General features: G+C 45.5%; 1 protein-coding gene across 1 annotated transcript in view; it reads left to right on the plus strand.

Annotated features, from left to right (window-relative positions):
- Positions 1 to 12,731, plus strand: part of PCGF3 (polycomb group ring finger 3) — a 150,505-nt gene that overhangs the window by 92,024 nt on the left and 45,750 nt on the right. Inside the window, exon 4 of the mRNA XM_075338604.1 lies at positions 10,023 to 10,078. Within this exon, the coding sequence (XP_075194719.1) occupies positions 10,023 to 10,078 (56 nt within the window). The remainder of the gene's footprint in view (positions 1 to 10,022; positions 10,079 to 12,731) is intronic.

Raw genomic sequence — 12,731 nt, forward strand, 5'->3', positions numbered from 1 at the left:
TTTCCTCTCTTAGGCTATGTGCGCACGGTGCATATTTGCATGCAGTTACGGTGCGTAACTGCATGCGTCCTGCGTCCCCAGCATAATCTATGAAGATTATGCAGGAGACGTGCGCACGTGGCGTATTAGAGCGCAGCGCTTCGGCTGCTGCTCGAAGCGTGCGTTCTAAGAAGTGACGTCACTTATTCCGTGCGCTCTGCATGCAGTCCCCGCTCTGTCTATGGGAGGGGCTGCACTCAAGAGCGCTTGTAACTTTTTTTTTTTTTTTCTTTCTGCAGCGATTTGAAGCGCACGTGTGCTGTTCAAATCGCTGCAGAAATTTCTGCAGGGACAGAACGCTAAGTGCGCACATAGTCTTAAACATCGGACAAGATAAAGGAAAAAAATGCCGTAGTTCAGTAGCACCCTACACAGTAACAGTATCTCCTTTTTGTCACACACACACACTCCTTGTCCCTAAAAACAAAAATCTAATAAAGTAGTGATGTTCCCTCTTGTGAACCCTTTTTTTTAGAAATAAGTTATGTGAGACTGTAAGAGAGCTATTACCATATATTTCGCTTCATAAGACGCACCTGATTATAAGACGCACCCCCAAATTTGGTGAAGGAAAAGAGGTTTTTTTTTTAATGTTAAATGGGGTCCATCTTATAATGCCAGTGTCTGTCTAACAAATCATATAGGGTATATGTCCCTCATAGCCCCCCATCCTAAAATTAGCCCCCCTTAATCTGGATATGGCCCCCTTATATTGACTATAGCCCCCTTGTGCTGGGACACGTCCCCCTGTGCTGCCCATGGCCCCTATAGATGGCACACCTCCCCTGTGTTTGATATGGCCCCCATGTGTGCTGCCCATGGCCCATATAGATGGCACATCTCCCCTGTGTTTGATATGGCCCCCATATGTGCTGCCCATGGCCACTATAGATGGCACACCTCCCCTGTGTTAGATATGGCCCCCATGTGTGCTGCCCATGGCCACTATAGATGGCACACACCTCCCCTGTGTTAGATAAGGCCCCCATGTGTGCTGCCCATGGCCACTATAGATGGCACATCTCCCCTGTGTTAGATATGCCCCCCATGCTGCTGCCCATAATAAAATAAAACACTTTCCTTACCTTCTCAGCGCTGTAATCCCTGTGTCTCCCTCCTCGCAGTTGAGCTCCGAGTCCTCCCCTCCTCCACTTCCTGGTTCTTGCTGCCGGTCATGTGATCGGCACGGCAGAGTGATATCATCTCTGCGTGCCTTATCACAGACAGCAGCAGCAGCAGGAGACCGGGAGATCAGCGCTGGAGGTAAGTAAAGCTTTTTTTATTTTACTATGGGCAGCAGCACGGGGGCCATATCTAACACAGGGGGGGCATGTGCGATCAAAGGGAGCACAGGCAGATATAATATGCCCCGCTGCCCCAGCCCCTCAGCGTGATGCGGTTTCAGCAACATGCTGATGGACAGCGGCTGTGCATATTATATGAGCGGGAGCAGGAGATCTAACGCTGCCGCCCGCAGCTGTCACCTATATATAGGTATATATATCACATATAGGTGTGTGTGTGTGTGTGTGTGTGTATGTATGTATGTGTATATGTGTATATATATATATATATATATATATATATATATATATATATATATATATATATATATATATATATATATATATATATATATATAATATGTACCCCCCCGTATATTCGGTTTATAAGACGCACCACCTACTTTCCCCCAAAAGTGCGTCTTATGAAGCGAAAAATACGGTATTAGTGTCCTACATTGTGGACTTATATATTTGTAAAATCTCCAATTCTTTCCTCATGCAATAATAATGTCCCCCAATTGGACCCATACAATAATAATATCCCTTATTCTGACCTCAGTATAGTAATAACTAGAGATGGGTGAGCACTAAAATGCTCGGTACTCGAGTCAAGTAGATCAGTCGCTCTGAAACTGCTCAACTAGAGTAACCAGCATAATAGAAATCTATGATTGGGCAGTTCATCTCTCCACCCACGCACACAGAGCATTTCCAGGGGAAAGAAAGCAGGCTGTTTTTTTGTTGTTTTTTTTTTGTTTTTTTGTTTTTGTTTTTTCTTTTGATACACTTTATTCGAAAACATTCTTTCAACTCCAGTGAGAGCCATTCAGAGGCTGAGAATGGCCCCCCTGGGGTGCCTGCACATATCGTGTAGTGAAACAAGCCTGTGCCTGTGTAGTCGTTCTTTCACGGATGAAACATGAGAGCGCACTCAATACTCGGCCAAGCTTCGCAAGTACCCGATCACCCTGATGCTCGATCAAGTACCGAACAGTGGCGAGTACGCTCTCCCATCTCTATTAATAACATCCCGGAATTCTTGTAGTAACGTACCCCATTTTTGACCCAATTTGATTCAGAAAGGATGGTTCAAAATTATAGCCTCAATTCATAACCTAGAGAACATAACAAAAATTTAACATGCACACACTATCGAAGTTTTTTTATCTGTAGAATACAAATATTCAAATTGATTTCCATTGGTGAACCAGCAGATATCTAGGCGGTAGTCCAGTTCTGGGCAGACACAATCCGGAAATCCTCGGATATGGACTCAACTGTTTCAGTGGTGCACTGTCTCAGGTCAATTCACCAATGTTGTACTAACCTCCACGATCGCTAGATCCAATACCCTGCGACTTCATTCTGTGGTGCCACAATTGGGACTCAGTGTATCTGCCATTGGGCCACAAGATCTGAACGGTCTGAGACAACGCATCACTGAAACAGTTATATCTGAGGATTTTCTGGGACCTGTTTGCACAAAACTGGATAACAGCCTATAGTAATTTGCCTTGTCTCTAATTGAAATCACTCTGAGCGTTTGTAGTGTCTTTTCATGTAGATAAATTTGTGTTATGTTCCCTTGGTTATGTATACTGAGGCTATAATTATGCACCTTCCATTTTGATTAAGTCTGTAGTAATGTCTCCCAGTCTGGCCCCAATTTAATAATGATGATAATCCACATTCTGGCCCAAGTATAGTAATAATGTCACTACAATCTGACACTATTCACATAGGAAAGGAATTTTTTTTTTCTTCTTAATATGCTAAGGTCATTGATATCACTAGCATAGACACCCCTTTAATAATTGACTGTAAAGACCATTTTACATTTGCATATTTAATCTACATAACCATTATTTTTTGTAACTTGTATTACTTTTCTTGTACTGATCTTAGCTCCCAGTCTGTAGCTTAATTTCCAATTACAATCAAAGCTTCCAGACTTCTGTTTGTATAGTAAATTATGTAGCAGTTTGCATTCTGGGAAGTGTAGTCTTTAAACCCAACACAATACTACTTATGGAGATGTTTGGTGAGCTGGGCAGGGGCCAATTTGCATGGGCAATTGGGCATATTGGGCATATTGTTGTTCCAATATCACTACAGAGTTAATCAAAATAGAAGGGAACAGAACACAAATTTGTCTACATGATGTGACGTAGCGACCACCAACGTGGTAAATGGTCGCTATATGTCACAGTGGAGAAGGTATCTGCGATATCTAGACGAAAAAGGTTGCTATGGGACTTGTAGTCCACAAAGGCTTCTTGCTACACATAAGGGTCAGGTTCCCTTTAATAATCCCAAGGTGCTTTGCAGGGCTGAGATTCACAGACCTCCACCTGTGGGTGTGGCTCGAGGGGTTAAAGCAATCCAGTCTCAGAACCTGGGTGGAGTGTGTCTAGGGCAGTCTGGATAGAGACTAGCTCTAGACTTCCAAGCGCGTGTGCTGGGAGAGTGAGCGCAGAGCCGAGAACTCTGCATGGAGCATCCTGTGTGGAGGTTCAGCACAGGACTCAGATATTCAGACTGAGGTGAGTGCAGCCAGACTAGGGCTGTAAGGCCGAACCTCTCCTGGAGGAGACACAGACCCAGTGGTCTGCAGAGGGCCCTGGGGCCAAGAAGGAACCTCAGCTAGAGGTGTCTGCTACCGGGTGCCAGAGAGAGAAGAAAGTGGTTAAAACTCCCACTATGATCTTGTACTAGAGTCTGCTCTGTAAGCTGCAGAGCCGGAAGCCTGGAAAAGCTCTGCTCTGTAAGCTGCAGAGCCGGAAGCCTGGAAAAACTCCAGGCCGGCGTGGAGCGATTATAAGTTTGTGGACCCTCCTGGAACAGCCGAACGGGGCATCGTAAGACCGTCTCCTACGGCAAAGGGTGCCTGTGTGACGGGGACCCGTGTGGACGGTGCATATCCCGGCTGTGTTCCGGGTCCATTTACATGTACAGCGAGGACAATAAAGCTGTTTTGATCGGACTATTTGCGTCACGGCGTCTTTGTGGTCCTGGGGGACCCCCACCCCGCTACAATGAAAAGACACTACAATCACTTCCTTTAACCATCATTGAACGTCTTTCACCTGTCAACTAAAAGTTTAGACCATTCTTCTATTGAAAACTGATCCAGGTCTCTCATATTTGAAGGGCACCTTTTCCCAACAGCAATATTAAGATCTCTCCACAGGTATTCAATGGGATTTCGATATGGACTCACTGCTCACCACCTCAGAAATTTCCAGTCTCTGTTTCCATCCATTCCTGGGTGTTTATTGAAATTTGCTTGGGGTCACTGTCCTGCTGGAAGACCCATGACCTAGGATGCAAACCCAACTTTCCGACACTGGGCACTATATTATAGGCACCAAAATCCTTTGGTGATCTTCAGATATCATGATGCTGTTCGCACAGTCAAGGCAACCAGTGCCACCGGCAGTAAAATAATCCTAAAACATCTTTGACCCTGCATCATATTTGACTGTAGGTACTGTATTCTTTTCTTTGTAGGTCTCATTCTGTTTTTGGAAAACAGTAGGATGGTGTCCTTTATCAAGAAGCTCTAACTTGATCTCATCCGTCCACAAGACTCTTTCCCACAAGGATTTTAGCTTAGGCTGCTTTCACAGTTGCGTTGTTTTGTAACCGTCACAAACAGTTGTGTGCCTGATGCAACGGATGCGTTGCAGATAGTGGCAGAACTGATGCTGCAAAAAAGCGATGCGATTCCCTTCTTTTTTTTTTTTTTAACTGTTTTACGATCATCATTCACAAAAGGCGGCTGCCGGGTGATCAGCTGACTTTTCCGGCCTCTGGAACTGCATTTACAGTAGATCATGATTTTTTTACTGTGCGCACGCTCACAGTAAGGCTATGTGCGTACGTTGCGTATTTGCATGCAGTAATGCTGCGATCTGCACCGCAGCGTAACTGCATGCATCCTGCGTCCCCAGCATAATCTATGGAGATTATGCAGGAGCCGTGCGCACGTGGCGTATTAGAGCGCAGCGCTTCGGTTGGCTGCCCAAAGCGCGCGTTCTAAGAAGTGACATGTCACTTCTTTTGTGCGTATTGGTTGTAATGTCGGTCTCTCTCTAACCGGCTGGCTGTCTGTCGGTCGGTCTCTCTCTCTCTGTGTCGGTCTATCCCTCTCCCCCCTCTCTCATACTCACCGATCAGCTGCACAGCTGTCACACTGCTCCGGCGGCTTCTCCTGCTTTTGAAAATGCCGGCCGCCCATTATTCAATCTCGTATTCCCTGCTTCCCCCGCCCGCCGGCGCCTATGATTGGTTGCAGTCAGACACGCCCCCATGCTGAGTGACAGCTGTCTCACTGCAACCAATCACAGCCGCCGGTGGGCGGGTCTATGTAGTGCAGTAAAATAAATAAATAAATAATTAAAAAAAAAACCGGCGTGCGGTCCCCCCCAATTTTGATACCAGCCAGGGTAAAGCCATACGGCTGAAGGCTGATATTCTCAGGATGGGGAGCCCCACGTTATGGGGCACCCCCCAGCCTAAAAATATCAGCCAGCAGCCGCCCAGAATTGCCGCATGGATTAGATGCGACAGCCCCAGGACTCTACCCGGCTCATCCATAATTGCCCTGGTGCGGTGGCAATCGGGGTAATAAGGAGTTAATGGCAGCAGCCCATAACTGCCACTAAGTCCTAGTTAAAGGGAAGGTATCGTCAAAAAAAAAATAATAATAACTGAAAAAATGTAAAGTAATAATGTTTAAATGTTTTGTTTAAATATTATTTTTTTTTAATTGTGCAAAATATAAAAAAAAAAATTAAAAGTTTGATATTTTCCACTGTTAAACACTAGGGGGAGCAGCGTCTGAAATCCTACAGAAATTGAACTGTATAAAAAGCTCACATTACAGCCTGCAGTAAAAGTGGGCAGAGTCTGCTCTCCTGTGTGTGATGTCATACCTCCCCCTCCTAATCTGAGTGTTTACAACAGATAACAGAGAATGACATGTAGGGACACAGTGCAGAGCCATTTTGTTGGTGACCAGAAATGTCTAAAGTGTCACCAAGGACAGCAGGAGTATCACACAGGATAGGATTAGATACACGGCTTAGCAAACAGTATCACACAGGATAGGATTAGATACACAGCTCAGCAGACAGTATCACAGGATAGGATTAGATACACAGCTGTGCAGACAGTATCACAGGATAGGATTAGATACACAGCTGTGCAGACAGTATCACAGGATAGGATTAGATACACGGCTCAGCAGACAGTATCACACAGGAGAGGATTAGATACACAGCTCAGCAGACAGTATCACACAGGATAGGATTAGATACGCAGCTGTGCAGACAGTATCACAGGATAGGATTAGATACGCAGCTGTGCAGACAGTATCACAGGATAGGATTAGATACACAGCTGTGCAGACAGTATCACACAGGAGAGGATTAGATACACAGCTCAGCAGATAGTATCACACAGGATAGGATTAGATACACCGCTCAGCAGATAGTATCACACACGATAGGATTACATACGCAGCTGTGCAGACATTATCACAAGATAGGATTAGGTACACAGCTGTGCAGACAGTATCACACAGGATAAGATTAGATACACAGCTCAGCAGACAGTATCACACAGGATAGGATTAGATACACAGCTGTGCAGACCGTATCACAGGATAGGATTAGATACACAGCTCAGTAGACAGTATCACACAGGATAGGTTTAGATACAGCAACTCGGCAGACAGTATCACACAGGATAGGATTAGATACTGTCTGCTGAGTTGCTGTATCATACAGGATAGGATTGGATACACAGCCCTGCAGACAGTATCACCGGTACACACACAGGCCGACAGGTGACAGACGGAAGGGTGTTTTTGGAGACTGTAGCAGCGCCGAGGCACACAGAGGTAGCAGAGGCGCGCACACAGCAGCGGCGGCGGGGGTCAGAGCGGAGGGAGGGGGTGTCATTGCAGACGGTAACGGTGGGGGGAGGGGCGGCGGTTTCAGTAGTAGCGGTGGCTGGGTAGAGCGAAGGGAAAGGGTGTCATTGGAGTCGGTGGCGGCGGCGGTAGCAGGGTCAGAGTGGAGGGAGGGGGTGTCATTGGCGACGGTAACGGCGGGGGGAGGGTCCATACTCTTACATCCCGGCGGTTGACAGGGGTTAAGTGGAGCAAACAGCATACGCTGTGAGCTCCACAATGATGGTGCCGATCTCCTCCCTCTGCTGTGATCTGGACAGCCCAGGGGGCGCGTCCAGGTCCCAGCAGGCGCCCACTGTAACGTTAGCAAAGGGGTCGGATTCCGACCTCTGTTCTCTATGCACAGGGGCTGCCATAAAGGAATGAGTTACTGTCGTTACACACACAGCAAATCCAGCATGGCAGCCCCCAGTGCCTCCAGTAAAATAAGAATTAAATAAAAACTAAATAAGCTGCGATTTTCATTTTGTATTAGAAATACTTGATTTCATAATCACTATTTTTAATACAAAAATAAAAAATTGCGACACCTTACCTTTAATCGTTGCAGGCTAGGTGTCTGAGACACCCGCAATGATTAACCTGGTGAAAGTAAATAAACACATACACCCGAAAAATCCTTTATTTGAAATAAAAGACAAAAACCACCCTCTTTCACCACTTTATTAAAATCCCCAAACACACCTCCAGGTCCGGCGTAATCCACGAGGTCCCGCGACACATCCAGCTCTGCTACATGAAGCTGACAGAAGTGGCCGTACAACACCGCCGCTTCTGTCCGCTCCATGCAGAAACTGAAGTGAGTCGCGCTGTCAGCGGGGACGTCACTAGGGTAATTCCGGTGTGTGTGCAGTGATGATGAGGGCTGTAGTGTCGGATTATGTGCGGTAATGTCGGAATGTGTGCGGGGATGTCGGCGGTGATGTCGGGATGTGTGCGGGGATGTCGGCGGTAATGTCGGGATTTGTTCGGGAATGTCGGAATGTGTGCGGTGATGTCGGGATGTGTGCAGGGATGTCTCTCATGTTACCTGCGGCCAGAGGTCTCGGGTGGAGGACTTGAGCTGGCCGCGGGTAACCTGAGTGACTGCACTGGTGATTGCGTTTCTCAGTGCAGTCACTCAGATTTGCGGTCACAGGTGAGTCCTTCACCTGTGACTGCAAACCAAGCCGCGGCACACGGACAGAGCCGCGCGATCACAATGAAGTCGGGTGAAGTTCACTCGAGTTCATTCTGATCGTGCGGCTGTCTCCCGCAGCCAGCCATGTGCTCTTTTTGACATTTCGGTCCCAGTCGGCTCTGCTGTAAGTCTATGGGGATGCAGCAGAGCCGAGTGGGACCGCACTGTCAAAAATGTGCGCTCTGGATGCTTTTCCCATGGCAGAGCAAGCATCCAGAGCGCATGAATTCTGCAGGAATGTGCGCACGTTGCGTTCTGCTGAATGCGTCTCAGAACGCAGCTTGTCGGCTGCATTCTGAGACGCACATGCAGTGACTATATTTTACGCTGCGTAATAGAACGCAACGTGCCACATAGCCTTAGAGTTAAACAACCTCCTCACGCAGATAAACGTTACATTCAGCGTTGCTCCCACCTTACGGTCAGTCAGTAAACGACTGATCCGTCACGCGGCGGATGCAACGCAGGGCCATCAGTCACAATCTGTCGCAAATAGAAGTCTATGGGGGAAAAAACGGATTCCTGCTAAATATTTTGCAGGATACCGTAATTCCTCTAGGCGACGGATTGTGACTGATGCAAAACAACACAAGTGTGAAAGCAGCCTTTCTCATGTACATTTTGGTAAACTGCAGTCTAGCTGTTTTATGTGTCTGTATCAGCAGTGGAGTTTTCTTGAGTCTCCTGCCATAGCCTTTCATTTCATTCAAATGTCGACCGATAGTTCACGCAGACACTGAAGCACCCTGAGACTGTAGGACAGCTTTAATTTCATTGGAACTTGATTGGGGCTGCTTATCCACCACTCGGACAATTCCGTGTTCCAACCTTTCATCAATATTTTTGTCTGCTGCCAACGACCAGGGAGATTAGCTACAGAGCTATGGGTTGTAAATGTCTTGATTATGTTGCGCATCATGGAGAAAGGAACATCAAGGATCAATGGAGATGGACTTATAACCTTGAGATTGTTGATATCTTTCAACAATTTTCATCCTAAAGTCCTCAGACGCACCCCCATTTTCCCCCCAGTTTTGGGGTGGTGGAGGGGGGGGGGGAAGTGCCTCTTTTATAATCCAGAAAATACAGTATAGTCACTGAAGATGGTCTACCTGTGACTTGAAATCAGTCCAGAAGGAGAAAGAAGCAAAGTTATATGACAAAGTTGCTTATTTTCATGTGTACTGTTCATTTATGCAATAAAATTGAAACAGGTAAACTTTTAAAGCTTATACTTAAGCCCTCTCACCATTTGTAAAGGCCCATTAGGAGTTATGTCTTGGTGGTGAAGTCTTTTTGGGTACACCTGTGGTATTTTTTTTTCATATGAATAAGAAAATGGACTAATTCATTTTTATTATCTGTAAACAAGCCTGGTGTGTGCTTTTTTAGAAAATAATGAAAATATTTGATGCCAAAACATTCCTGAATGCCACTGTTCTGGAATAAGTATAAGTTTTTGTAGGACAACTACATTGGAATACACATAATTATTGTTTTTGTGTTTATTATATTTATTTTTAATTTTATTTTTTTCCAGTCATGACCGAACAATGCAAGATATCGTTTACAAACTGGTGCCAGGTCTCCAAGAAGGTAGGCAATATATCTTTGACATGGAATGAGTACATGCTGGAAAGCGTATAATAATGACCAGGAGATATGTCTGCATTTCATCAGTTATCTGGTTTTTTTTTGTGAGTCATTAGATTATAATGGTTTGTACAATCATAAAGAAGTGGTAGATTAAAATTTAGTGTCTGTAAAAGTAAGGCTATGCTCTTAAGATGACAGAAGACATTTAGTCTTTTTTACATCTTGGAAAAAGATTTGGGGTATTAGTAGATTGGCAATATGTCGTCTTTAAGTTCAGTATGCCAATCTGGGGGTGTCCTTTTTATTTAACAAAGGAATGCGCAGCCCTAGACTGATGATTTTATGAGATATGAGGAATTGTCAAGTGCTAACAAGTAAGGCTGGGTTCACACATAGCGACAGCGACAACGACATCGCTGTTACGTCACCATTTTCTGTGACGCAACAGCGACCTTGTATGGCGCTGTTATGATCGCTGCTTAGCTGTCAAACACAGCAGAAACAACAGCGATCATAACGACACGCGTCGCTGTGCTACATGTGCAGAGAGCAGGGAGCCGCGCACACTGCTTAGCGCTGGCTCCCTGCTCTCCTAGCTACAGTACACATCGGGTTAATTACCCGATGTGTACTGCAGCTACATGTGCAGAGAGCAGGAGCCGGCAGCACAGGCAGTGTGAGAGCGGCGGAGGCTGGTAACGAAGGTAAATATCGGGCAACCACCTTGGTTACCCGATGTTTACCCTGGTTACAGCTTACCGCAGCTGCCAGATGCCGGCTCCTGCTCTCTGCTCGCTTCATTTCGTCGCTCTCTCACTGTCACACACAGCGATGTGTGCGTCACAGCGGGAGAGCAACAATAAAAAAACGAACCAGGGCTGTGTGTAACGAGCAGCGATCTCGCAGCAGGGGCCAGATCGCTGCTCAGTGTCACACACAGCGAGATCGCTAATGAGGTCACTGGTGCGTCACAAAAACCGTGACTCAGCAGCGATCTCGCTATGTGTGAAACACCCCTAACCCTAATGGCTCCTGAAGTGACCTGGTTTTCTAGCAAAAGTCAGAGAGGGGTATAGGACCCTCTGCTGCCACTTCAGCAGTGAAAGAGCAAGATCTCACAATAGCTTTCTCTTTGCACTAATCCATCCGTATCTATCACAATCGTCTTTGTAAAATTAAGACATTCTGAAGAAGTCCAAACTAAGATCAGGTAATTTTCTAATAGTGTATGAACAGGTTTTAAATCTTTACTGTAATTTCATTATGTAGGTAAAATAGAGTTTTATGTTCACTATCCCATACTGACGTATTTATTGAATATACAGCAGGACCACAAAAATGCTACACATTCTATCACATGGCTTTTTTTTTTAATACTTTCAATGAGCTGTTAAGATATACATGCCCAACACAGATCTCCCTGAGAATCTGCCTCCAGGGCATATTTTGAATGAAAGCGGGTACTACAAGTGTGAGACATGTTAAGACTGACAGTGGGCTTTCCTGATATACATGTCTCACATTGGTAATGCATACTTTCTTTTAAAGGGAACCTATCTGGTCCCATATGCCTTGTAACCTACAAGCAGGGTGATGTGTGGCCTAGAAACTCCTTCCCACCCATTCCTGTGCTGTAATATTGTGTAAAATGAATTTATAAAAAAAAGTTTTGACATGACATGTTCCCTATGTAAATGAGCAGAGAGTTTAGTCCCCAGGGCGTCACTTCGCCCCGTCTAGCTTGCTTTCTTTCAGTGGTATCACGGCCTTGTGGGTGTGATACAATGGATTTACATGAACAATGTCACCGTCAGCACCTGGAATCTTGCGCGTGCACGCTTCTCATTCGCGCAGCCTTCTTAGCTGGATGTACGCTTGTCGGCTTCACAAGCGCACTGCACATGATCTGCGCTTCCGACCATGCGCAGAGCACGTCTAAAGCTGGCAAGTAGACACTCGGCTAAGAAGGCTGCGCGAATAAGAAGTGCGCACGCGCGGGATTCCAGGGGCTGAAGTTGATGTCGTTCAATAGATCCATGGTATCCATCCCACAGGGGTGTGATACCACGTAAAGAAGGCAAACTAGACTGGGCAAACCAACGCCCTGGGGACTAAACCCTCTGCTCATTTACATAGGGAACACGTAAGTTATAAAATATTTTTTTCTAAATTCATTTTACACAATATTACAACACAGGGATGGGTAGGAAGGGGCTTTTAGGCCACAGATCACCCTGCTTGTAGGTTACAAGGCATATGGGACCTGACAGGTTCCCTTTAAAATAAGATCTTGAGATAGATTCTCAGGGAGATTCATGTCCGTTCCATAGATGCTAATAGCTTGTTTTACATATAAGAAAAAAAAATGTGGATTTCACTGGAATAAGACATCATTGCAGATATCAAGGTATCACTTTGTTCAGCCTTCTTTGACCTGCATGCTTGTATAGATGGGTTAGGAAGGTTGATTTGACTGACAGATTCCCATTTAAAAGGATTTTGCGATTTCATCTGACAGCAGCACGATGTAGGGACAGAGACCCTGATTCTAGTGATATGACACTTTCTGGGCTGCTTGTTTTAGTTTTTCAATTAAAATTAGTGTTTTATCAGTAGGAGATTATTAGTAGAAGACTGATTCTTTTGTGCCATG

Source organism: Anomaloglossus baeobatrachus, chromosome 1 (assembly GCF_048569485.1).
Source record: "Anomaloglossus baeobatrachus isolate aAnoBae1 chromosome 1, aAnoBae1.hap1, whole genome shotgun sequence".
In the NCBI taxonomy this organism is placed as follows: domain Eukaryota; kingdom Metazoa; phylum Chordata; class Amphibia; order Anura; family Aromobatidae; genus Anomaloglossus; species Anomaloglossus baeobatrachus.